This window comes from Aegilops tauschii, chromosome 2 (genome assembly GCF_002575655.3).
Source record: "Aegilops tauschii subsp. strangulata cultivar AL8/78 chromosome 2, Aet v6.0, whole genome shotgun sequence".
Taxonomy (NCBI): Eukaryota; Viridiplantae; Streptophyta; class Magnoliopsida; order Poales; family Poaceae; genus Aegilops; species Aegilops tauschii.
Window position 1 is genome coordinate 356,672,910 of NC_053036.3, and position 24,314 is coordinate 356,697,223.

Consider the following 24,314-nt stretch of genomic DNA (forward strand, 5'->3'; position numbering starts at 1 on the left):
TATGGAAGATTCTAGAACAAAGGAGAAGTGCTTGTGTTTTGAGGTTTGTGCATTATGCTTAAGTTCAACCATGGAGCCTTCTAGATTGTACATGTGGCAGACTCTGGTGGAATGTTGATGATATCCAACGGCGAGTAGTGCTCGGATTTGCCATCTATGTACCATCGGATTGGCTTCATCCAACGACCAACTTTCAAAGTTATTCGCACACTATTTAGGGGTATATGTGTGCCATGCTAGACCAAATAAAGTTTGAGCGCATACGTGGGACGACCCCCCCCCCCCCGCCGTCGCCTCGAAGTTGGGAAATCGACATCGTACGTATTGAACCAGGCTAGGAGTCGGGTACGGTGTTTGATTTGTAATGTAGTTGGTGGCCCATCGAAGTTGTGCATTCGGGATTTAAACACGTCACACACCACCGTATCTATACATATTTTCGGGCCGCATGCAGTGTATACGGGGTCTTCTGATCGACCACGTCTCCCTTGTGCAGTTTTTTGTGACGACATGCATAGACGTGGGCTCCCGAGTGTATATCATCCCTTTGATCGATAACGAGGGGTATGTGTTGGCCATGAATGGATTCCTCCTAGTTCGTGTTAGGATCGGTCACCGTCACATGTCATTATACCAAAGCTCGAGCTCATGCGTTGTCAGGATTCCCTCCCACATGCTCGGATTGCTGGGTTCGACCTACATCGTAACCTGCGTATCTCGTCCTTAACTACCTTGCCTTCATGGTTGTTGTCTGTATCGAGAGGTAGGCACCACATCTAAAATGTACATCATTCTATATTGAAACACACATCACCCCTTCCCAACGTACATCATTTTGGGCCACATGCAAGAGTTGCTGGTTTGTGGTCCCTCTCGTATGATTTTTATGATGGTTCAATCTATTGGCCCAAGCGGTTTATCGACAACAACAGTTGTCGTTTGACCAAATGATAGATTCATTGGTCTGTCTTATGGTAGGTCATGGCGACATGCATGTATTACCAAAGTATCATTACGTGCATCCGCCCCGCTGACCCGAAGTGGGAGGTGGTGGGCCAAGCATCCTAGCTAGCTACGACATTATGTCATTATAGATATATCCAAGGGTGCTTTCGGTTTGCGAGGCAGGTGCCACCAAAGTTGTGCATTGTGTATTTAAAGTTTTAAACATCACACCCAATATTCCTACATATATTTGGCCACCTCCAGGTGGTTCTTGACTTCTGGCCCCTCTCATCGATCTTTGACGACGCGTCCAACCGTGGGCCCGCGCGGTCAAAGTTTTGCATTGGAATTTGAACATCATAGACCACCCTTTTGACTCATATATATTTGGGCCACATGCTGGTGTGGCTGTCTTTTTTGACACTTTGGTCTGGCTGTCTTCTGACCCTCTCTAATGTTTTTTTGCTGCAAATACTCTAATGACGCTCAATGGACACGGGTATAATGTCTTAACCGTGTACGATGCAAGTGCGCTGTGAATCACGACGACTGCGCAAGCGGGAGCAAAGGTGGAGGTACTGGCTCAACTGTGTGCGATGCAAGTGCGCTGTAAAATCACCACGATTGCACAAGCGCGAGCAAAGGGTGCAGGTACTAGCTTAACCGTGTGCGATGCAAGTGTGTTGTAAAATCACCACCTGCGCAAGCTAAAGGCGGGTACGTTTATTTAGAAACTAGGATGAACCGTGTGCGATAGACCGGCTAGCTAGAAATATAAAAACAAACTACCCGCCTTGAGCGTTGCAAAAATCGGCGGTTCCGCCACTTTTCCTTATTATCATACACGCATATTCTTATTGGACCGTGCACGATCTTGGGCACTCCCGCCCCGCATCAATTCCTTTACCCAAATTTTAGTAGCCGCCGTACTTCAACCGTCGCCCACACTCCTCCGGCACCAACCTCATAGTAAAATTGCAGTAGCCGAGGCATTTGAACCGTCGCCCTCCCTCATCCACCACCATCTCCACCCACCATTACTAAAATTTTCAGTAGCCGCGGCGTATCCTCAAACACCCCCCCTCCACAGTCCCCCCACCCGGCCCCCTCCCCCCTCGAACCCTAGCTCGCGGCCGCCGCCAATCCCTGCCGGTCTGCCCATTTCTCCTAGCTTAGATAATAAAGTTCAGGTTACCCAGCGATTCCCATACCGTCGCCCCACTCCCCTGAGTTTTTAGATGAGGTCTGCGGTGTCCCTCCCCGCCAGATCCACATCCCTTGCTCCAGAATGTCACAGCCTAAGCTTGACCACATATCCCGGGGAGCCTGACAAGCGTTTGGCCAAGAAGAGGTTTATCATGGCCTCTCCGGCGGACGTTGGCGAGGTGGCCGTCGTTCACCCCGACCTGTCTATCCCGGAGCAACACGTCGCCGCGGAAGCCGGCAAAGACGTTGACTACGTTGCCATGCCGAAGGCTTCATGTCAGCGGGCTAGCGTATTACTGTATCTCGGGAAAGCTGGCTACGACATCAAGCTTGTCGACAGCGACGGCTTCACGCGGGCCATGTCACAGGTTAAGTGGTCCATCCCCAACCCCTCTGGTTCAACCACCGTTGATCTCTTCGACAGCCCTGCTGCTGATCTCCTCCGCCAAACGGTCAAGGATTTGCGATCCTTATACGCCATTGAGCCCATTTTGTCATTTCTGAAGGACACGTTCTACGACGGCGGCTTGGGATCCTCAATTGCCAAGTCAGATCTCATCAACCACGACCACGAGGAGGGCACCCACGAAGGTTCTTCCAAGGTGAAACAGCCCATCTGTGACATCAGAGAGCGCACCATGGGTCTGTGCTCTTCCAACTGGAAGGATCCCATCCATGAAATGTGAGGCAACATCCTATTAGCAAATCTTACCTTTTCTAGCTTGCCAACCCGTACCCTTTGTTGTAGTAGCATTTGTCGTGCGGTGCTTTAACCGTGTCGTGTTTAATTATTTCAGTTATGCAAAAATGTATTGTTCAATAGGGCTATGTGATGTTTAAGTATGAATTGTCGACTTCAGTTCCACGAATGGCTATATTTGGTTGTTTATAGTGAGTAGATGCCTTGTTTATCTGTATTTGGTTGTTAGGTTGGTTGCAGTGAGCATTTTTCCAGTTATCGAGCAGATGCCTTGTTTATTTTATTTGGTTCTTAGTTTGGTTGCAGTGAGCATTTGTCCAGTTACCAAGCAGATGCCTTGTTTATCTGTATTTGGTTGTTAGGTTGCTTTTTTAGCATTTGTCCAGTTCTCAAGCAGATGCCTTGTTTATCTGTATTTGCTTGTTAGGTTGGTTGCAGTGAGCATTTGTCCAGTTTTCAAGCATATGCCCTGTTTATCTGTATTTGCTTGTTAGGTTGGTTGCAGTGAGACTCTGTCCAGTTTTCAATGGCTATATTTGGTTATTATACTGATCATTTATGCCTTGCTTATTTCAGTTATTCACAATGTGTTGTTCATTATGTGCAAGTTGGAACTGTGTCGCTCGACTGCATCACTACCAGTTTGAACGGCTATATTTGGTTCCAGTTATGCCTGGTGTAGTTAACACATGCCCTTTGTTTGAGTTTTACACATTTATCCAGTGTGATGTTTAAGCATTACCTACGTTCTATTCATTTTCAACAATACCGATTTGAATTGCAATATTTGTTGGCTGTTAAGCCTGCTGTCGGTAACATGGCCTTCCATTTTATATCTGCTTTAACAGCATGCTGAAAGCAACACATTCAAGCTACCATTTGGAGATGTTGTTGTTTACCTTTGCTAGTTTGATGTTAAGGTTGCTGTACTTATCATGCCTTTCCACTACTTATGCAGGATAACAACGGGAGTGGCCGCCGTTTTCCGCCGAGGTTAGCTTCATCCCTCGGCTTGTACTCCCCCCGTCGTTCCATAATGTAGTGCATATAGATCCAGGCCTGGACACTTGTTAGCTTCTAATATTGACTTGTTGCTCGTAGGTACATATGCCCTTGGCAAGGATCCACGCATCAACCCTTTTTGCGTATGGGGCAATGAGATATTCATGAACAAGCATCAAGTGAGGAAACTGATAAGGATTATTAGCAAAAAAATACGAATGGTGGCAAGAAAATTATTTATTTATGCTCTATCCAACACAACAGTGAGATGTAGGATGGTAACTACAAACTCTGCAGCCTTTTCTTTTTACTGCCCATAATGAGTTCTTAGACAACAATGTCTGAATCTTTTTCGTTCGCAGTGGTTCCTGAAGCAATTCACTCAAGATTACCTCACAAAGTACATGATTGGTGGACACGCAATGAAGGTTAAAGTATTTCATCTAGAGTACAACGAGCATCAAGAAGTCGTAATGAAGACAGTGAAGGATGGACGGGCAGCCATCACAAGGGGTTGGCCTAGAGTCGTGCGCGCATTACGCATGGAGGAGGGCACAATATGGGCATTCCGCTTCACCTTCTCCAGCAACCAGAATGTCTTTCGCCTCTCTCTTTACAGTCTTTAATACAACTGTGGTTCAACATTCTTTACTTGGTGCTTCTGTAGTTCTTCAGTATATGTACCTGTGCATCGAATTACGCATTTGTGGTTGAACCTATATTTGTAATAAACATGGTTGGATATAAAATAAGTGATTGCCTACTTTTAAATTCAAAACATGTGATTTTTAAATTAGGGACTAATTAGGAATTACACTGCACACGGTTTGTGAAAGCAAAACGTCTGCGATAGACGTGGAGATCAGACACGTTTCTAGGACCCACTACGTGTGCGATCAATCTCCACTGCACACACGATCAGCTAAGAAAAAACGTGTGCGATTAACAACAGCATCGCACATAGTTCTTTCTTATTAAATGTTTGTGATAGTCACCTTATCACACACGCTTCAAAATTATGGATTGTTTGTGATGTTGCGCGCATCGCAAACGTTTTGTCATAGAAGAACGCGTGTGATGTACATACTAACGGAAACGTATTCCTTGGATTGACCGTGTGGAATGTAGATACGAGCGGAAACGTTTAGCGGGGATTGACTATGTGGGATGTACTTATGTCCGGAAACGATTTCGCTTGCATAATTGTATTTTTTAGCACTACTGTACGTATAACCGTATTTGAGCACTCGCTGGTCGCACACGGCCTCATTTTACCGAGCGTGTGTGTGCCAGGAGGGCATATCCCCGACGGTTTCTGGGTCATGTGGGAAGGACCCCCTATCGTAGTCACTCACTTGGCGACGGTTCCGAACGCCGTCGCGGAAAGGGGTTAAAAACCGTTTGTATAGCACCGACGCGTACCAGTGATGATGAGGAGGGAGTAGTTCACCCTCGGGGCTGAGGGTATGTACCAGTAGCCATGTGTTTGATCTCTCTCTCTCTCTCTCTCTCTCTCTCTCTTTCCCTCTCTCTCTCTCTCGTGTTCTTAATATGGCACGATCTTGATGTACCGCGAGCTTTGTTACTATAGTTGAATCATATGGTGTTTCTCCCCCTCTACCTTCTTGTGATGAATTGAGTTTTACCTTTGAGGTTTCACTATTATCGGATTGAATACTATTATGGATTGGAGAACACTTGACGTATGTCTTGCGTGGGATACCCGTGGTGACAATGGGGCGTTCTATTGATTCACTTGATGTATGTTTTGACACTCAACTTGCGGATTTCCGAGGTGACATTGGGGTAATCTATGCATAGGGGTTGATGCATGTTTTCGTCCTTGTTTCTCCGGTAGGAATCTTGGGGCGCTCTTTGAGGTTCTTTGTGTTGGATTGAATATTATGAATCTGAAGTTGTTTGATGCATATCGTATAATTGACCCACAGATACTTGTGGTGACATTGGAGTATCTAGGTGACATTAGGGTTGATTGATGTGTGTCATATGGTGTTATTTTACTACGAACTCTAGGGCTGTTTGTGACACTTATAGGAATAGCTCAATGGATTGATCAGAAAGAATAACTTTGAGGTGGTTTCGTACCCTACAAGCAATTTCATCTTATGTTCTCCGCTACAGGAACTTTGGAGTTACTTTTGTCACACGTTGAGAGATTACCATATGATCTAATTATGTTATCATTGTTTAGAGAACTCGCACTAGTGAGATTATGAACCCTAGGCCTTGTTTCCAAGCATTGCAATGCCGTTTTTGCTCACTTTCGTTACTAGTTACCTTGCTGTTTTTATATTTTTAGATTACAAAAACCTATATCTGCTATCCATATTACGCTTGTATCACCATCTCTTCGCCGAAGTAGTGCACCTATACAATTTACCATTGTATTGGGTGTGTTGCGGATACAAGAGACTCTTTGTTATTTGGTTGCAGGTTTGTTTGAGAGAGCCCATCTTCATCCTACGCCTTCCACGGATTGATAAACCTTAGGTCATCCACTTGAGGAAAATTTGCTACTGTCCTACAAAACTCTGCGCTTGGAAGCCCAACACGAGTCTACAAGAAGAAAGTTGCATAGTAGACATCACCTGGCACAACCCGATTAGCCGGTGTCGGGCCTGGCCCGTCGCGTGTCGTGCCATCGTGCTCTTGGGTCGGCCCGCCAAGCACCGGCCCGTTTGGCCAGGTATGATATAATAGCGATATCAGAAGTTATAATAAAGAGATTCATGGAGAAAAACGACGAGTTTGTCGTAGGATATGTGTATTACCCTGCTCATATGAGGTGTTAAGGTTCAAACTAGTAATGCCAGCTCCGAAATAAAACTAGCATTATGTTCTAGGGTGCAAAAGGGGTGGGATTATTGTCATTGAATAATGCTAAAAAAAATACAACAACACATTGAAAGAAATCATCATGAATGTTAATGCGCCACATGGATGGATCACACTGGCCATGTTAGCTCAAGGAGACGAAACATGGACATGACCCATACGCAGACCCCTCTAGCAAGTTTGAGGGCCAAAATGGAGCGGGTTATAAGTCTAGGAACTAAACTACAACTTCTTGATAAGTTTGATGGCTATAAATACATTTCATATTACTATTTTTTGGAATATGCTAATGTTTTCTTGATAAATTGTTAGTACTATTTTTGAGCAATAAATGCTACTAAATGTTTTCTTAAGACATGCTACTATTTTTTTAGACTTTACATGCTAGTGCTAAATATTCAGGGCCTAAATCAGGCCGAAAGTCATGGACAATGGGTCAATATTCCTGTACTGCCCCTTGTTGGTACGGAGGGACGGAGGAGGCTAGGTTAGCATGTTTTGAAAAATCGAATGTACAATCTATCTTCTTATCCCGTTAGGAGCCAATGGAGTTCGAGGTCATGTGCATTTTCATTAATCCATGAACAAAATCTATGTATGTAGACACATGGATCCGTACATCTCGATTGGAAAATAATCAATAGAAGGAGAATCGGACGATATCTTTCTCGAAACAAACAAAAAGAAAAAGAAAGAGAAAACTGAAATCATGATCAACTAGCCCTCTCGAGCTCCAACCGAACGAACCCTTAAAATAACGACGTGCATACCTGGCAAACGTTCACTAGGAACAGCATGGCAGTTATTAGTGCGTTTTATGAGGACGGGGGTGACAGTTTTTAGAAACTGCCATGACAGTTTCTTTCTTTAAGAGGTTTTGTTGTTGTTGTTGCAAAAACTGCCATCCACCGGATGAAGATGGTGCGGTTCAGAGGTGGTTCGCTGGCATTTCGTTCCCAGGGAACGTTCCCAGCCAGCAGTATTTCCGTAAAACAACCTTAAAGCCTCCACAGATCAGCCCGGCCCATGAACAAGGCCCAAATATTAGTCCCACCGGAAGGAAACCTTGTCAGTCGTCTCCACACTCTTCCTCTCCAAACCCTAGCTCCCAAATCCCCTTCGCACCGAGATCTGATCTTGACTTCCCCCGCCCCACCGCCGTCATGGCCACCGGCGGCAACCCCAATCCCAACGCGAACCCCGGCCAGCCACGCCCGCAGCAGCAGCCGCCGGGAAGCTCTCCGGCGACCCCGCATAACCACATGCGCCCCCCCACTCTCGCCGGTTCCCCGTTTCAGGGTCTTTTCCACACCCCGCCTAGCCACAATCCTGCTTTCCAGATTCACATGGGCGCAGCCTCCTCCCCCCAGACCCCACTAATGGCCGCGGCCGCGGCCTCCGCCGCCGCATCGGCCAAGCGCCCTCCCCAGAAGCCCCCTTCGCGTCCGCCGGCACCCACCTCCAACGCCGCCGCCGCAGCGTCCATGGCCGCCGCTTATAAGGCTGCTAACTCCGGCAGCGTCGACCTCACCCCCGCTGCGCGCCGCAACAAGAAGCGCAAACTCCCGGAGAAGCAGCTCCCGGACCGCGTCGCCGCGCTGTTGCCAGAGTCCGCGCTCTACACGCAGCTCCTCGAGTTCGAGGCCCGCGTAGACGCAGCGCTCGCGCGCAAGAAGGTGGACATTCAGGAGGCGCTCAAGACACCACCGTCCCTCCAGCGCACGCTCCGCATCTACGTCTTCAACACCTTCGCCAACCAGGCGCCCCGCACCATCCCGCCGCCCAAGAATGGCGATCCGCCCACCTGGTCGCTCAAGATCATTGGCCGTGTGCTTGAAGACGGCGCGGAGCTGGACCCAGCCAGTGTCGTGCCGAAGCACAATCCGGTGTATCCGAAATTCTCCTCGTTCTTTAAGAGGGTGACTATTGCTCTTGACTCGTCACTCTATCCAGAGAACCCACTGATTGTCTGGGAGAATGCCCGGTCTGCTGCGCCGCAGGAAGGGTTTGAGGTGAAGAGGAAAGGGGATAAGGAGTTTCTTGCCAATATCCGTCTGGAGATGAATTATAACCCCGAGAAGTTCAAGCTGTCACAGCCACTAATGGAGGTGCTTGGGGTTGAGGTGGACACTCGCGCAAGGGTGATCGCAGCCCTTTGGCAGTACATCAAGGCAAAGAAGCTACAGAATCCAAGTGACCCTTCCTACTTTATGTGTGACCCCCAACTGAAGAAGGTATTTGGGGAGGATAAAATGAGGTTTGCTATGCTGTCGCAGAAGATATCACAGCATCTTGCTCCTCCACCGCCCATCAACTTGGAACATAAGATCAAGCTATCAGGGAATGGAGCAAACTCGAGTGCTTGCTATGATGTATTGGTAGATGTTCCTTTCCCACTGCAGAAGGAGATGACAGCATTTCTTGCCAATACTGAGAAGCACAAGGACATTGAGGCATGTGACGAGGTGATATCTGCTTCAATCAAGAAGATCCATGAGCATCGTAGGAGGAGGGCGTTTTTCCTTGGGTTCAGCCAGTCCCCAGTGGAGTTCATTAATGCGTTGATAGCATCACAGAGTAAAGATTTGAAGCTTGTTGCTGGTGAAGCGAGTAGGAATATTGAAAGGGAAAGGCGTGCGGACTTCTATAACCAGCCATGGTAAGCTTAAGCAGTGCCTGTAGGCTTCAGTTTGTTACTTCAATTTATTATATTTGTCATATGTTGTGTGTAGATATGCTGACTAAACTTTCTTTCATTCCACTGAAATAGGGTTGAGGATGCTGTTATAAGATATTTGAATCGTAAACCGCCTGGTGGCAACGATGGCCCTGGTGCTGGTGGTTCTTGAGAAGATTGTTGTAGTTCCCTTTGGTGTAGAAACAAGTTGTCTGTCCTGTATCAGTATAATTTCAGAGATGGTAGTGACAAGAAAATTGTTAGATGTCGCGGAGGAACCTGGCAGTTTTACCTCCTTTGTCTGCTCAAATGGTTTACCTATTGTATGGTGTGTTATATGTTATCCCTCCTTGTCATGGTAAATGTTGAACTGGAAAAATCTTTTAGTTTGCATATCTACTTATTTAAATGTGGCTGCAAGGTTAGGTTTGTATGGCGTGTGGGGCAACGGGGTTCTCACTGGGCACCATGTCAATGAGGAAGATGTGGAGATGACCTGAGAAAGTGGGCCTTCTGTATTTGAACGTGGAAGTGGAGGGAGATGCAAAGAGATGCCTCAGTCCTTGTCTTTAGTACCTCGGGGATTATGATAACTGGTGTGTCTCTTGGGCCGTCCTATTCTCTTTTATCCGTGGGTTATTCTTTGATGATCAGTTTGTTCAGTTTTGGCCCTCAAGGGTATGGCGCTTATGAGTGCTTTTGCATATTGTGTTCCCAGGGTGTGATAGGGTATATTTGTATCTTGGCCCTGTTTACTGTTCTTGTCTTTCTTAAATAAAACTTGTTATTACTATTATCACAATCAATTACTCCCTCTGTTATATTGGATGTAATAACGTCTTGTCTTGTATTATCAGACGGAGGGAGTACTTTTTTTGATGTTGCAACCAGTTACTTGTACAAACTAGGCCCTGTTTGGTTCATAAGTCCTAGAACTTTTTTTAGTCCCAACTTATAAGTCACAAGTCCCTACCTGTTTGGTTCCTGAGACTTATAAGTCTCTATAAGACCATATTACAACTATAAGTCTCTATAAGACTCTCCTTGAGAGTCTTATTTCATAAGTCCCAAATGCCTAAAGTCTCTATAAGTCCCTCCTGTTTGGTTTAGATGAAACTTATAGGGATTTTTTAAGCCCCTAAGCCAATAAGTCCCCGGAAACATACACCCTCCTAGTATAGCATTAAAATGGGTTGATTGGGTCATTTGAAGAAGGGAACCGCTAGGTTCCGCTAGTGATTAGACTACTGAGGATCTCATCAGACCACTCCGTGGCCGTTAGATATGAGTGTGTGTGAATGGTGGATGAAGCACCGTTGCATGATTCCCACCCTGTTAGGGAGTTTTCAAAACAGAAAAAAAAATTAATGTGGAGTTTTCAAAATACTCCCTCTATTCCGAAATGTAGGTCGTTTAAGCGATCGTAGTGTAATTTTCGTCACGTTATGAAATTCTTTCACTTTTCCAATTTGCCCTCCCGCATCGTTCGTTCACTGTCCGCACCGCTCGCTCGCTCAGTTGCTCACAGCGCTAGCTCCACTCGCTCTCCCAGTCACTCTCCCAGATCCGCTCGTCGGCGGCCCGCGGCCCCATCGCCAGCCTCCCCTCTGCCACTCCCCCTCGACGTCGGTCTCCCCTCTGCCTCTCCCTCTCGACGTCGCCGGCCTCTTCCACCACCCGTCCTCCAGTCACAGTCTGTATGCGCCGCTGAAAAATTTGATTTTTTTCCGCCGGTGACGAGCTTCTATGCGGTGGAGGCGCGCGGGCGCTCGATCTACGTGCGCCGGTGGATCTACCCCTCCCCAGCTCCTACCTCCACCCCTACAGAAGGCGAAGAAGACTCGGCCCAGCTCCCTCCTCTCCCGGATCCCCAGGCCCAGCACGACGTCGCCGGCGCCCCTGCCGGCGCCCGGGCGCTTGAAGAGGCGGAATCGGAGCTGCTGCTGGTGGTGGAGGCCCCCGGGGGAGGCGCTGGGGGAGGAGGCCTCCGCCGCGTCCTTGGGCGGGCTGCCCAGGCCGTCAGTCCGCGGCGAGCGCAGGGAGCCACTAGTGGCGAACAATTCCGTGGCGGCGGCGCCGGACTACGGGGACTACAGGGAGTTCCTGTCCCATTACTGCAGGTGAGCGATTCGTCTTGTTTTGGTGCCAAGAACCAGTCTTATCCCCATTGCAGCAGGACATCCAGTCTTGGTTGTTTCGGTGCAAAGAACCTTTGTTTTCTTGCGCTAAATTCAGGCTGTTATCGACCTTGCTGAAGTGATATCCCGTCTGTTATGATGTCTGAGGCAGGTTCACCTACTACGCTAAGTTCAGTCTTGGAATAGTTACCTTGTGCTGCAATTTTTTGCTGTGTTATAAAGTGACTCTTACTGCTGGTAACTTAGTATAGCTTTGGATTTATGTAACTGCATCAAATGTTCAGTGTTCACCAATCCTCCAGATATCAGATGCTGGATTCTCACTCTGCTATGAATCTTGAGATTCTACTGAAACTCTGCTTATAAAGTGATTCTTGCTTCCAATTATTATTTGGGCATCCCACTGAAACTCTGCTTAGCTAGTGGCTGGTTCTCTATAATGATTGACAATTGCAATGGAGTGAAAGAAATAATGTCTTTTGACTTCACTTTTCTTTTCAGAAATTAGCTAGTCAAGCAACCAAATGTGGTATCTTGTTCTAATTCCTGAGATATTATCTAAAAGCAGGTTCTAATTCCTGAGATAGTATCTCTCTCTCTCTCTCTCTCTCTCTCTCTCTCTTCCAGTGCCCTCTCCTCTTCTCTCTTAATTAAACAAAAATGATCACACAAATGATGTACTCCACACAAAATTAAATGAAACTTTTCAAACAAAAATGATCATATATATGGAGTAAAATCCTGTCCATAGAAGCCTTTTGCAAACATATGGAGTAATTTCACATGGGTTTCCGAAAATGACCATACAAATGATTCACTCCACACAAGTCTCTTCTCAAGGAGTTACATATACTCCACACAAGCCACATCTCTAGGGTTACGCATACTCCACACAAACAAGGAGTTACACATACTCCACACAAATAATCACAAGCATCTTTACAAGCAACTAGACAAGCATCTCAACAAGCAACTCCTCAAGCATCTCAACAAGCATCTCGACAGGCATCTCAACAAGCAACTCCTCAAGCATCTCAACTAGCATCTCGACAAGCAACTCAACAAGCAACTCCTCAAGCATCTGAACAAGCAACTCCTCAAGCAACTCCTCAAGCATCTCAACAAGCAACTCCTCAAGCATCTCGACAAGCATCTCGACAAGCAACTCAACAAGCAACTCCTCAAGCATCTCAACAAGCAACTCCTCAAGCATCTCAACAAGCATCTCGACAAGCATCTCAACGAGCAACTCCTCAAGCATCTCGACAAGCATCTCAACAAGCAACTCTCTCCATTATCCCAAGATTGTGCAGGGCATTTGCATATACCTCTGGAGGGCATGTAAGTCTTGGAGGTAGCATCCCAAGGTTCTCTAGCCTTTCCTTGTTCGCATGGGGTATTTTATACCCATTGCCCCCTGCATGGTTCAAGATTTCAACCATGCAAGCTTGTAGAGATAGGAAAACTCTGTTCAGCTTGTAAACCTCATAGTTTTCAAATTCATCTAGCACACCCTTGATAAGATCTTGAAGCGTTCTAAGGCTTAGACAATCTGTTAGAGATTGCAACGAGTTGAAGAACCCAAGGTCAAGGCCATTCAGATCAGGGCTATGTTGAACAATTTCATCTCCTATATCTTCGTCCATTTCATCTCTTACACCTTCGTCTATTTCATCTCCATCTTCTGCAGGTGGGGTGTAGTTGAGGTCTGGGAGATCCATGTTATCCAAGCAACTGAAAAGAACATTTAAGGTAAGAGGTTGAACTTTCAAGATGCACAACAGTACATTTTGGAAATGAAAATGATCAAATGGACTAGTACAACATTCTTGGATACATTGTGGATATGAGGATAGTACTGCTTGTTTGCACTATTCTTTTGCTGGTACTATACTTGGAGTAGTTTCAGTAGTTTACTGTAAGACTTGGAGTAGTTTTAGTATAGCACTTGGAGCTCTTAGTTACAGGTCTAGGAGTATGATTTTCTGTTAAATGCTTCAAAATGCTACAGTGACAACAACCATTTTGAAGTATTATTTGCTATCAAATGCTTCAAAATGCAAGTCTAGGAGTATGATTTGATGTTAAATGCTTCAAAATGTAAGACTAGGAGTATGAAATGTTGTTAAATGCTGCAGGATCTCTCCTGGCCATGGATCCAAGTACTGAAATAGGGGTCTTCTCTCCTCTTAAGTAGAGTAAGTACTCCATTACTCTACTCCTAGATAAACATATCAACATGATGCAAATTGTTGGAGTAAAAAGCAACATGGTACTGCAATTTCAGTACATTTAATTATTTCAATCATATTCAGTGTACTCCAAGTCAGTGGTACAACATATCTACAGTTGATCATTTCAGTAGAAACTTGCTAAACTGAAACATTTCTGGAGTAGCTGCTAATTTTTGCTGCTGTCAATCAAGATAAACTTGAAACTTGCTATCCTATTCTGAAGGAGGTGATTTCATACTAGATGTCAGACATTCTTGCAGTAGCTCTAGGAGGAGCTGCAGGAGGTTTGGCATTAGTTGGTGCCATCACACTCATTGTAGTGATATGCCTACCGCACCGCGGAAGGAATTCAGATTCTTCAGAGAGTAATTCGTCCGGTCAAGCTCTTCCAGGTACCGCTCAAATTAGTTTTTGAGGGGCTTTTAATTTCGGTGTTTTTCAGCTACTGTCAGATTGGCATTTTAGCTTAACAGACTGCTTTTGTTGTGTACTCTAGACATGCAAGGAGCAACATGTATGACACTGGAGGAACTAAGGTCTGCTACAAATAACTTCAGCAGCTCGAATCTCGTCGGACATGGAATGTTCGGAGAGGTATACAACGGTTTGCTCCATGGATAGGATAGGTACTGCAGACAGACAGTGGGCCACTGTATATTGCCCTAACATAGCATGGCTGAAATAGAATCAGTTTTTTCTCTTCTATTTTTCAGATGAGAGACAGCTTTACAGAAACGAAAATCACACTCCAAAAAGGGTTTTCGTCGCAAAATTAGGCAGAAAAGGTAGGCATCCATGAGTTGCTCAAACAAATCCAAAAATAAACCCTTTTTTCCAGCACAATTATAGCGGTTTGCTCCATGTCCGCACAATTATAGCGGTTAAAAGGCGGCATTCTCCTCCTAGCCAGGAATTTCTTCATGAGGTGCCAAAATTTTCTCCTAGAGTAGTGGCATGTTGTAAGAAATCAAAACCTTGCTTCCTGAGATCAAAACCAATACATGAACTCATGGTTATTGGTGGCCTTTTCTCCCCAGGCTAATTACATGTCGTCTATCCGTCGTCGTCCCAATAATTTGAACAAATTCTGATGGAGTATTCACTCGAATCATTGGCAGCAATTATCTCTTGAATTACTCTTTGTCTTGAATTATTGGCAACAAATATTTCTTTGAATTACTCTTGTTTATGATCATCAAATTGTTTACTCATATGAGCAAGTCTTAGTTTATGATCATCTGATTGCTTATGATCATCAAATCGCATTTTGCGACCATTCCCGCGAGGACTACGATTCGGATTATCTAATGTCATCCCCAAACAGATGAACCTAGGCCAGCAGCTCCTGTGCAGCGGCGAGTACTTCAGCGGCAGCAGCTCCTGTGTGTGGTGAGTGCTTCAGCGGCAGCAGCTCCCCTGGGTGCGTGCGGGCACCAGCTCGCCTTCACCAGCAGCCAGCAGCAGAGCAGCAGCTCGACTCCACCAGCGGACAGCAGCAGAGCACCAGCCCGCCTCCACGAGCAGGCGACAGCAGAGCATCACCTAGGCGCGCGCGGTCCAGGAGGAGCCCTAGGACGGCGTGGGTGGAGGTGGAGGCGGGGGCCGAGGCGGAGGTGGAGAGCGGGGACGAAGGCGGAGGCGGAGGTGGAGGCGGGGGCGGAGGCGGAGGTGGAGGGCAGGGGCGGAGACGGAGGTGGAGGGCGGGGCCGGAGGCGGAGGTGGAGGGCAGGGGCGGTGGCGGAGGTGGAAGACGATCCAGCGACCTGATTCAAAATTTAAACTAAGGGTATAAATGTCCATTTGCCCATTTTCACCTGGTCGGAACATTTGCCCCAGCGACCTACATTTCGGTACAGAGGGAGTAGAATTCAATTGACGTATATTGTGGTTTCAGTGCGTCTGAAAAGGGAATTGCTACATGTCAGTCGGCGGATCTTTTCTGAAAGATCCGCCGCCTCAACAACCATTATATGTGGCGACATCAAGCGACCCCCCATGCTCTCATCATTCCAACAAAGGCAATCTTGCAGTGCTTCTTAAAAGGGAACTGCTACACGTCGGTCGGCGGATCTTTTTTGAAAGATCCGCCGCCTCAACAACCATTACATGTGGCGACATCAAGTGACCCAACCATGCTCTCATCATTTCAACAAAGGCAATGTTGCAGTGCTTCTGAAAAGGGAACTGCTACGCGTCGGTCGGTGGATCTTTTCTGAAAGATTCGCCGCCTCAACAACCATTACATGTGGCGACATCAAGTGACCCAACCATGCTCTCATCATTTCAACAAAGGCAATGTTGCAGAACCTTTTGCAACAAAGCTCATGTTGCAAAAACTTTTGAACAGGGGTTGTGTTGCGGGAAAAAAATCAGCTTCACATTTTTGCAACATAGGTGATGTCGCGGAAGGACTTCTACAACATGAATGATGTTGCGGAAACATTTTGCAATCAAAGATGATGTTGAATTGCCGTCTAGTCGTTTCCTTCTTTGCCATAGAAGCCTTGTTGCAAACACTATCTCGTGTGGATAAGGATAGACTGCGACATGTGGCTAGTGTGAGTTGTAGCATGCGTGGGCCACATCCACTTGTCATCCATGGGAGGCGACGGGCAAAACTCATGAAATCTGCCGGTTGAAGGGGATCATTTCCCTTCCGAAAATCACTCACGACTGCTGATTTTGATTTGAAGGAAAAAAATCAAATCCGGAAGCTTACTTCCTTACAATATGCATTGGTCCTTAGTTTTAGGAAACAAATCAAATCCGACAGCTTGCTTCCTTAGGAAGCAAAATTTGTGTTCGGTGCAACTAATGCGTGCATCCACCCTTGTTTGTAATGTTGCCTATCAATTCACAACAAATTAATTTATGTTTCGTTCATTGGAGAATTTGCTTCTATGGTAAATGATATCTGCTTCGATTTATTTGAAAGTTTGTCTCCTTTGTAATGTGATATTTTTTAACAAAAGAATCACTATCTTGCTTCTATAAACCATACAATTGGTATAAGCCTGCTTCCATCAAAAAGGAAATATTCCACATGTTTGAGAAGGATCACAATCTTGTTTCCATCTACTAAGAATTGTTTCCAACCAAATTATTATATTGCTTCCACTAAAGAGAAAGATATTTCCAGTCATAATTACACCATGGTTCTAATTCAAATGAAGGGTTTGTTTGCTGAAAGGACATGTGGTGCCCCCATGTGTGGTTTTGGTAATTGATGACATTCTCTATGGACTAATGGTTGCATTGAGTTATATTTGAAGGATTTGTCCATAGGCATTTCTTGAAGTCCATGTGTTGGTTTCAAGGAGTTTATGTGTTGACCAAGGTGCTATTAAGGAATTATCCAAAGATTGGTCATGTGAGTGTTGAGCTTATTGCAAGCATGCTTGAAGAAGAAGATTGTGTGATCATTCATGTTTACCTTCAAGACATCATCCAAACGAAGAGAGTTGGAAAGATTCAAGGTTGACCAAGACTAAGTCAAGAGTGAATCAAGTTGATCAACTCACAAAGCGTAAAAGATGTACCGAGAGGGATCAAGTGATCCCATGGTATGGTAAGCATTGTCCATTGCACTTTGTGTACTAACCCATGGTCTATGTGAGAGTTCTATGTGGGGTTAGGTACGTGTCCATGGGCTTGCGTCAAGAGGAAGATATCATACAACCCATGGAAAGGATGACATCAAGTGGTGATCGTCATCAAGATTGTCGTGTGCAAGTTCAGGTGGAGCATCACGAAGAGATCAAGTTCTTGAAGCTTGCCATCCATTGTGGTGTCAATGGACTTGTGAAGATGTGTCGAAGAGTGGCTCACCCATAGTGGAGTATGGGGGAGCAATCATCTAGTCTTCATCGACCCAACGCAATCAAGAAAGGTGGTCCATCTTAAGGAGGACAAGATCGTCATCCTCTAGCTCAAGTGGATCATGTGCAAGGCAAAGGTTTGCCCTTGATAGGTTTTCTATTTTACCGGTCTCATGGTGGTAGTTGGGAGACCGGGTTATAGGATCGTTTGCCGTACTATCAAGGGGGGCTCTCAAGTTGGCAGCTTGATTGTATCGTTAGTAGAGAGCTCAAACCATTGCATCCTTGCATCATGTTTCTTGGTTCTTGTTTGGTTCTCTTTGTGAGTCTTAGAGCTTATGTTCATCTTGATGACAAGACGGAGTTCACATGCCTCTTCTATTGCGTTTTCGGTGTTGTAGTTTTTACCGGTCTTATTCGAGGAAGGGTTCTCACCATTTTCTCTTGGGCCTTTTCTAATTTGCTTCTTATTGTTATTTCTATCAAGATTGTGTTAGCCCTTGTCGCTAGCTTTCCAACAAACTTGGTTTCGTCGAATTCGGAGTCCGTTTGCAGAAGTTGTGGTAGTTTTGGTGTTCTGAAAAGGCTGCAGTGGTGCTACCGCAGACAGGAGCGGATGTAATTTTTTACTACCGCTCTTGGGAGTGGTACTACCGCGGCTACTTCCGTGGCTACTTCCTCTCCGGACCAAAAACTCATCACAAGTCCAGCGGTGGTAGGCATGGATGTATTTTTTTAGTACCGCTCGCAAGCAGTAGTACCGCTACCCTTAGCGGTAGTACCGCTACCCCTAGCGGTAGTACCGTGAGGACGAGCAGTAGTACTGCTCTGTGCGGGCTGTGAGCATAACGGTTGGATTTTTCCCCACCTATAAGAGGGGGTCTTCTTCCCCAATGAACCTTATCCTTTGAGCTCGTGTTCTTCCCCCATTGTTGACCTTCTTCGAGCTTGCTAACTCTCAATCCCTCCATGGATTCTTGCTAGTTTTTGAGGGAAAAGAGAGAGGAGATCTAGATCCACATTTCCACCAATCACTTTCTCCTCTATGTGAGGGGAACCCCTTGGATCTAGATCTTGGAGTTATTGGTGTTCTCCTTCTTGTTCTTCCTCTCATTTTCCTCCCTAGCATTAGTTGCTTCGGTGGGATTTGAGAGAGAAGGACTTGGGCACTCCGTGTGCCCTTGCCATTGCATTTGGTGCATCGGTTTGAGTTCTCCACGGTGATACATGGAAGTTACAAGTTGAGAAGCTTATTACTCTTGGGTGCTTGGTACCCTTGAGCTTGTTCCTCTTGGGTGCTTGGGCGCCCTAGACGGTTGATGGTGTTCGGAGCTCAATCATTGTGGTGTAAAGCTCCGGGCAAGCATCGGGGTCTCCAATTAGGTTGTGGAGATCGCCCCGAGCAATTTGACGGGTACCGGTGACCGCCCCCAAGGGTTGCCAAAGTGTACGGGTTCGGTGACCGCCCCCAAGGGTTGCCATTTGTACGGGTTCGTGACCGCCCTCAAGGGTCCCTTAGCGGAATCACGACATCTTGCATTGTGCGAGGGCGTGAGGAGATTACGGTGGCCCTAGTGGCTTCTTGGGGAGCATTGTGCCTCCACACCGCTCCAAACGGAGATTAGCATCCGCAAGGGTGTGAACTTTGGGATACATCGTCGTCTCCGCGTGCCTCGGTTATCTCTTACCCGAGCTCTTGACTTATGCACTTTACTTTGTGATAGCCATATTGTTTCTTGTCATATATCTTGCTATCACCTAGTAGTTTATCTTGCTTAGCATAAGTTGTTGGTGCACATAGGTGAGCCTAGTTGTGTAGGTTTTGTGCTTGACAAATTAACCGCTAGGTTTATTCCGCATTTGTTCAAGCCTAAACCGTAACTATTTTAAAGCGCCTATTCACCCCCCTCTAGGCGACATCCACGATCTTTCATTTGCAAAGAAAGAAATAAATGCCACTGTCAAATGGAGTCATAAGTACACATGGATCTAATTCAAATGAAGGACTTGTTTGCAAGGAAAGAAGGAAAAAATGCTATTGTCAAATGGAGAGTATGCTTCAAGGCAAAGCAAAAATTGCTTCCATGCATCGAGTTTTGCTAATTCAAATGTGACCTAGCCATCATGTGATGGAGGGAGTTGTCATTTCTTATGGTTTGGGGCTGCGATGCTTATGTCAAAAGGCTTCAGCCAGAAAAGCTCGAATCCAAAGCGGACAAATGCGTCTTCATAGGATACCCAAAGGAGACGATTGAGTATACCTTCTATCTCAGATCCGAGGGCAAAGTTTTTGTCACTAAGAATGGGTCCTTTCTCGAGAAAGAGTTTCTCTCGAAAGAATTGAGTGGGAGGAAGATAGAACTTGATGAGGTTGTTGAACCTTCACTTCAACCAGAGAGTAGCGCAACACAGAAAGATGTTTCTGTGGCACCTACATCAGTTGAAGAGGAAGCTAATGATAGTGATCATGAATTTTCAGATCAAGTTACTATCGAACCTCGTAGGTCGATAAGGATACGTACTACTCCTGAGTGGTACGGTAACCTTGTCTTAGAGGTCATGTTGTTGGACAACGATGAACCTACGAGCTATGGAGAAGAGATGGTGGGCCCGAATTCCGGAAAATGGTTAGAGGCCATGAAATCCGAGATGGGATCCATGTATGAAACCAAAGTATGGACTTTGGAAGTATTACCTGAAGGGCGAAAGGCCATTCAGAATAAATGGATCTTCAAGAAGAAGACGGACGCGGACGGTAATGTCACCGTCTATAAAGCTTGACTTGTGGCAAAGGGGTTTTCACAAGTTCAAGGAGTTGACTACGATGAGACTTTCTCACCCGTAGCGATACTTAAGTCCATCAGAATCATGTCAGCAATAGCTGCATTTTTTGATTATGAAATCTGGCAGATGGATGTCAAAACAGCGTTCCTTAACGGTTTCCTTAAGGAAGAGTTGTATATGATGCAACCGGAAGGTTTTGTCGATCCAAAGAATGCTGACAAAGTGTGCAAGCTCCAGTGATCCATTTATGGACTGGTGCAAGCATCTCGGAGTTGGAATCTTCGCTTTGATGAGGTGATCAAAGCGTTCGGGTTTATACAAGTTCATAGAGAAGCTTGTATTTACAAGAAAGTGAGTGTGAGCTCTATAGCGTTTCTAATATTATATGTGGATGCCATATTGCTGATTGGAAACAATATAGAACTTTTGGAAAACGTGAAGGCATATTTGAACTGAAGGAAATATGCCGTAGAGGCAATAATAAAGTTGTTATTTTATATTTCCTTATATCATGATAAATGTTTATTATTCATGCTAGAATTGTATTAACCGGAAACTTGATACATGTGTGGATACATAGACAAAGCACAGTGTCCCTAGTAAGCCTCTACTGGACTAGCTCGTTAATCAAAGATGGTTAAGTTTCCTAACAATAGACATGTGTTGTCATTTGATGAACGGGATCACATCATTAGGAGAATGATGTGATGGGGAAGACCCATCCGTTAGCTTAGCATCATGATCGTTAAGTTTTATTGCTATTGCTTTCTTCATGACTTATACATATTCCTTTGACTATGAGATTATGCAACTCCCGGATACTGGAGGAATACCTTGTGTGCTATCAAACGTCACAACGTAACTGGGTGATTATAAAGATGCTCTACAGGTATCTCCGAAGGTATTTGTTAGGTTGGCATAGATCGAGATTAGGATTTGTCACTCCGAGTATCGGAGAGGTATCTCCGGGCCCTCTCGGTAATGCACATCATAATAAGCCTTGCAAGCAATGTAACTAATGAGTTAGTTATAGGATGATGCATTACGGAACGAGTAAAGAGACTTGCCGGTAACGAGATTGAACTAGGTATGAAGATACCGACGATCGAATCTCGGGCAAGTAACATACCGATGACAAAGGAAATAACGTATGTTGTCATAACAGTTCGACCGATAAAGATCTTCATAGAATATGTGGGAGCCAATATGAGACTCTAGGTTCCGCTATTGGTTATTGACCAGAGAGGTGTCTTGGTCATGTCTACATAGTTCTCGAACCCGTAGGGTCCGCACGCTTAACGTTCGATGACGATTTGTATTATGTGAGTTATGTGATTTGGTGACCGAATGTTGTTCGGAGTCCCGGATGAGATCACGGACATGACTAGGAGTCTTGAAATGGTCGAGAGGTAAAGATTCATATATAGGACGATAGTATTCGGACACCGGAAGTGTTCTGGGGTTACCGGGTACGTATCGGGTCACCGGAAGGGGTTCCGGGCTACCCCCGGCAAACTATATGGGCCTTATGGGCCAAGAGGGGAAACACACCACCCACAAATGGGTTGGTGCGCCCCCCATATGGGCTGGCCAAATTGGAGAAGGAAAGGGGAAGGAGGAAAGGAAAAAGGAAATAGGATTCCCCCTTCCCCCTCTTCCCTTCCTACTCCGAATAGGAATAGGAAAGGGGGGAGGCCGGATTGGGAGGACCACAAGTAGGATTCCTCCTACTTGGGGCACCCCCTTGGCTGCCTCTCCTCCCCTCCAACCTATATATATGTGGGGGGGGCACCGCTAGAACACACAACAAACATTGTTAGCTGTGTGCGCCGCCCCCCTCCACAGTTTACGCCTCCGGTCATATTCACGTAGTGCTTAGGCGAAGCCCTGCGCGGATCACTTCACCATCACCGTCACCAAGCCGTCGTGCTGACGAAACTCTCCCTCGACACTTTGCTGGATCAAGAGTTCGAGGGACGTCATCGAGCTGAACGTGTGCAGAACTCGGAGGTGCCGTACGTTCGGTGCTTGATCGGTCGGATCGAGAAGAAGTTCGACTACATCAACCGCGTCGTCGAACGCTTCCGCTTTCGGTCTACGAGGGTACGTGGACACACTCTCCCCCTCTCGTTGCTATGCATCTCCTAGATAGATCTTGCGTGAGCGTAGGAATTTTTTTGAAATTGCATGCTACGTTTCCCAACAGTGGCATCCGAGCCAGGTTTATGCGTAGATGATATGCACGAGTAGAACACAAAGAGTTGTCGGCGGTGATCGTCATACTGCTTACCACCAATATCTTATTTTGATTCGACGGTATTGTTGGATGAAGCGGGCCGGACCAACCTTACATGACCACGTTCATGAGATCGATTCCACTGACAGACATGCAACTAGTTTTGCATAAATGTGGCTGGCGGGTGTCTGTTTCTCCTACTTTAGTTGAATCGAATTTGACTGTGGCCGGTCCTTGTTGAAGGTTAAAACAGCAAACTTGATAAATCACCATTGTGGTTTTGATGCGTACGTAAGAACGATTCTTACTAGAAGCCCGTAGCAGCCACGTAAAACTTGCAACAACAAAGTAGAGGACGTCTAACTTGTTTTTGCAGGGCATGTTGTGATGTGATATGGTCAAGACATGATGTGATATACGTTGTTGTATGAGATGATCATGTTTTGTAGAAGTTATCGGCAACTGGCAGGAGACTTATGGTTGTCGCTTTATTGTATGAAATGCAAACGCCATGTAATTGCTTTACTTTATCACTATGCATTAGCGATAATTGTAGAAGCAATAGTTGGCGAGACGACAACGACGCTATGATGGAGATCAAGGTGTCAAGCCGGCGACGATGGAAATCATGACGGTGCTTTGGAGATGGAGATCAAAGGCACAAGATGATGATGGCCATATCATGTCACATTTTTTGATTGCATGTGATGTTTATCTTTTATGCATATTATTTTGCTTAGTACAGCGGTAGAATTATAAGATGATCCCTCACTAAAATTTCAAGGTATAAGTGTTCTCCTTGAGTATGCACCGTTGCGACAGTTCGTCGTGCCGAGACACCAAATGATGATCGGGTGTGATAAGCTCTACGTTCACATACAATGGGTCCAAGACAGTTTTACACATGCGGAATACTCTGGTTAAACTTGACGATCCTAGTATGTACAGACATGGCCTCGGAACACTGGAGACCTAATGGTCGAACGTGAATCATATAGTAGATATGATCAACATAGAGATGTTCACCATTGATGACTACTCGATCTCACGTGATGATCGGACATGGTTTAGTTGATATGGATCACGAGATCATTTAGATGACTCGAGGGATGTCTATCTAAGTGGGAGTTCTTAAGTAATATGATTAATTGAACTTAATTTATCATGAACTTAGTCATGATAGTATTTGCATATCTATGTTGTAGATCAATAGCTCGCGTATAGCTCCCCTGTTTTATTTTTGATATGTTCCTAGAGAAAACTAAGTTGAAAGATGATACTAGCAATGATGCGGACTGGGTCCGTGATCTGAAGATTACCCTCATTGTTGCGCAGAAGAATTATGTCCTTGATGCACCACTAGATGATGAACCTGTTGCAGGAGCAGATGCAGTCGTTATGAACGTTTTTGCAAGCTTGGTATGATGACTACTTGATAGTTTAGTGCACCGTGCTTTACGGCTTAAAACCGGGACTTCAAAAATGTTTTGAACGCCATGGAGCATATGAGATGTTCTAAGAAGCTGAAAATGATATTTCAGACTCATGCCCGTGTTAAGAGGTATGAGACCTCTGACAAGTACTTTTCCTACAAGATGGAGGAGAATAGCTCAGCTAGTGAGCATGTGCTCAGAATGTCTGGCTACTACAATCGCTTGAATCAAGTGGGAGTTAATCTTCTAGATAAGATAGTGATTGACAAAGTTCTCTAGTCACTA

The 24,314-nt window shown here is 45.6% G+C and overlaps 1 protein-coding gene and 1 long non-coding RNA gene across 10 annotated transcripts; both read left to right on the top strand.

Annotated features, from left to right (window-relative positions):
* The first annotated feature begins 7,731 nt into the window (after positions 1 to 7,731).
* On the top strand, positions 7,732 to 9,795 carry LOC109779019 (SWI/SNF complex component SNF12 homolog). Its single transcript, XM_020337599.4, has 2 exons — positions 7,732 to 9,368; positions 9,480 to 9,795. Exons 1-2 carry the CDS (start codon positions 7,873 to 7,875, stop codon positions 9,556 to 9,558), a joined length of 1,575 nt encoding a protein of 524 aa, XP_020193188.1. The 5' UTR covers positions 7,732 to 7,872; the 3' UTR covers positions 9,559 to 9,795.
* Positions 9,796 to 11,065: 1,270 nt separating this feature from the next.
* LOC109779014 (uncharacterized) lies at positions 11,066 to 15,354 on the top strand. 9 transcript variants are annotated; one of them, XR_012202707.1, is made up of 7 exons: positions 12,609 to 12,865; positions 13,215 to 13,276; positions 13,663 to 13,722; positions 14,000 to 14,150; positions 14,255 to 14,384; positions 14,472 to 14,543; positions 15,083 to 15,354. It is a non-coding gene; the product is annotated as an uncharacterized lncRNA (long non-coding RNA). The 9 variants fall into 9 exon arrangements; XR_012202712.1 differs by having other exon boundaries at positions 14,255 to 14,352; XR_012202709.1 differs by lacking the exons at positions 12,609 to 12,865; positions 15,083 to 15,354 and adding an exon at positions 11,066 to 11,506 and having other exon boundaries at positions 14,472 to 14,894.
* The last annotated feature ends 8,960 nt before the right edge of the window (positions 15,355 to 24,314 follow it).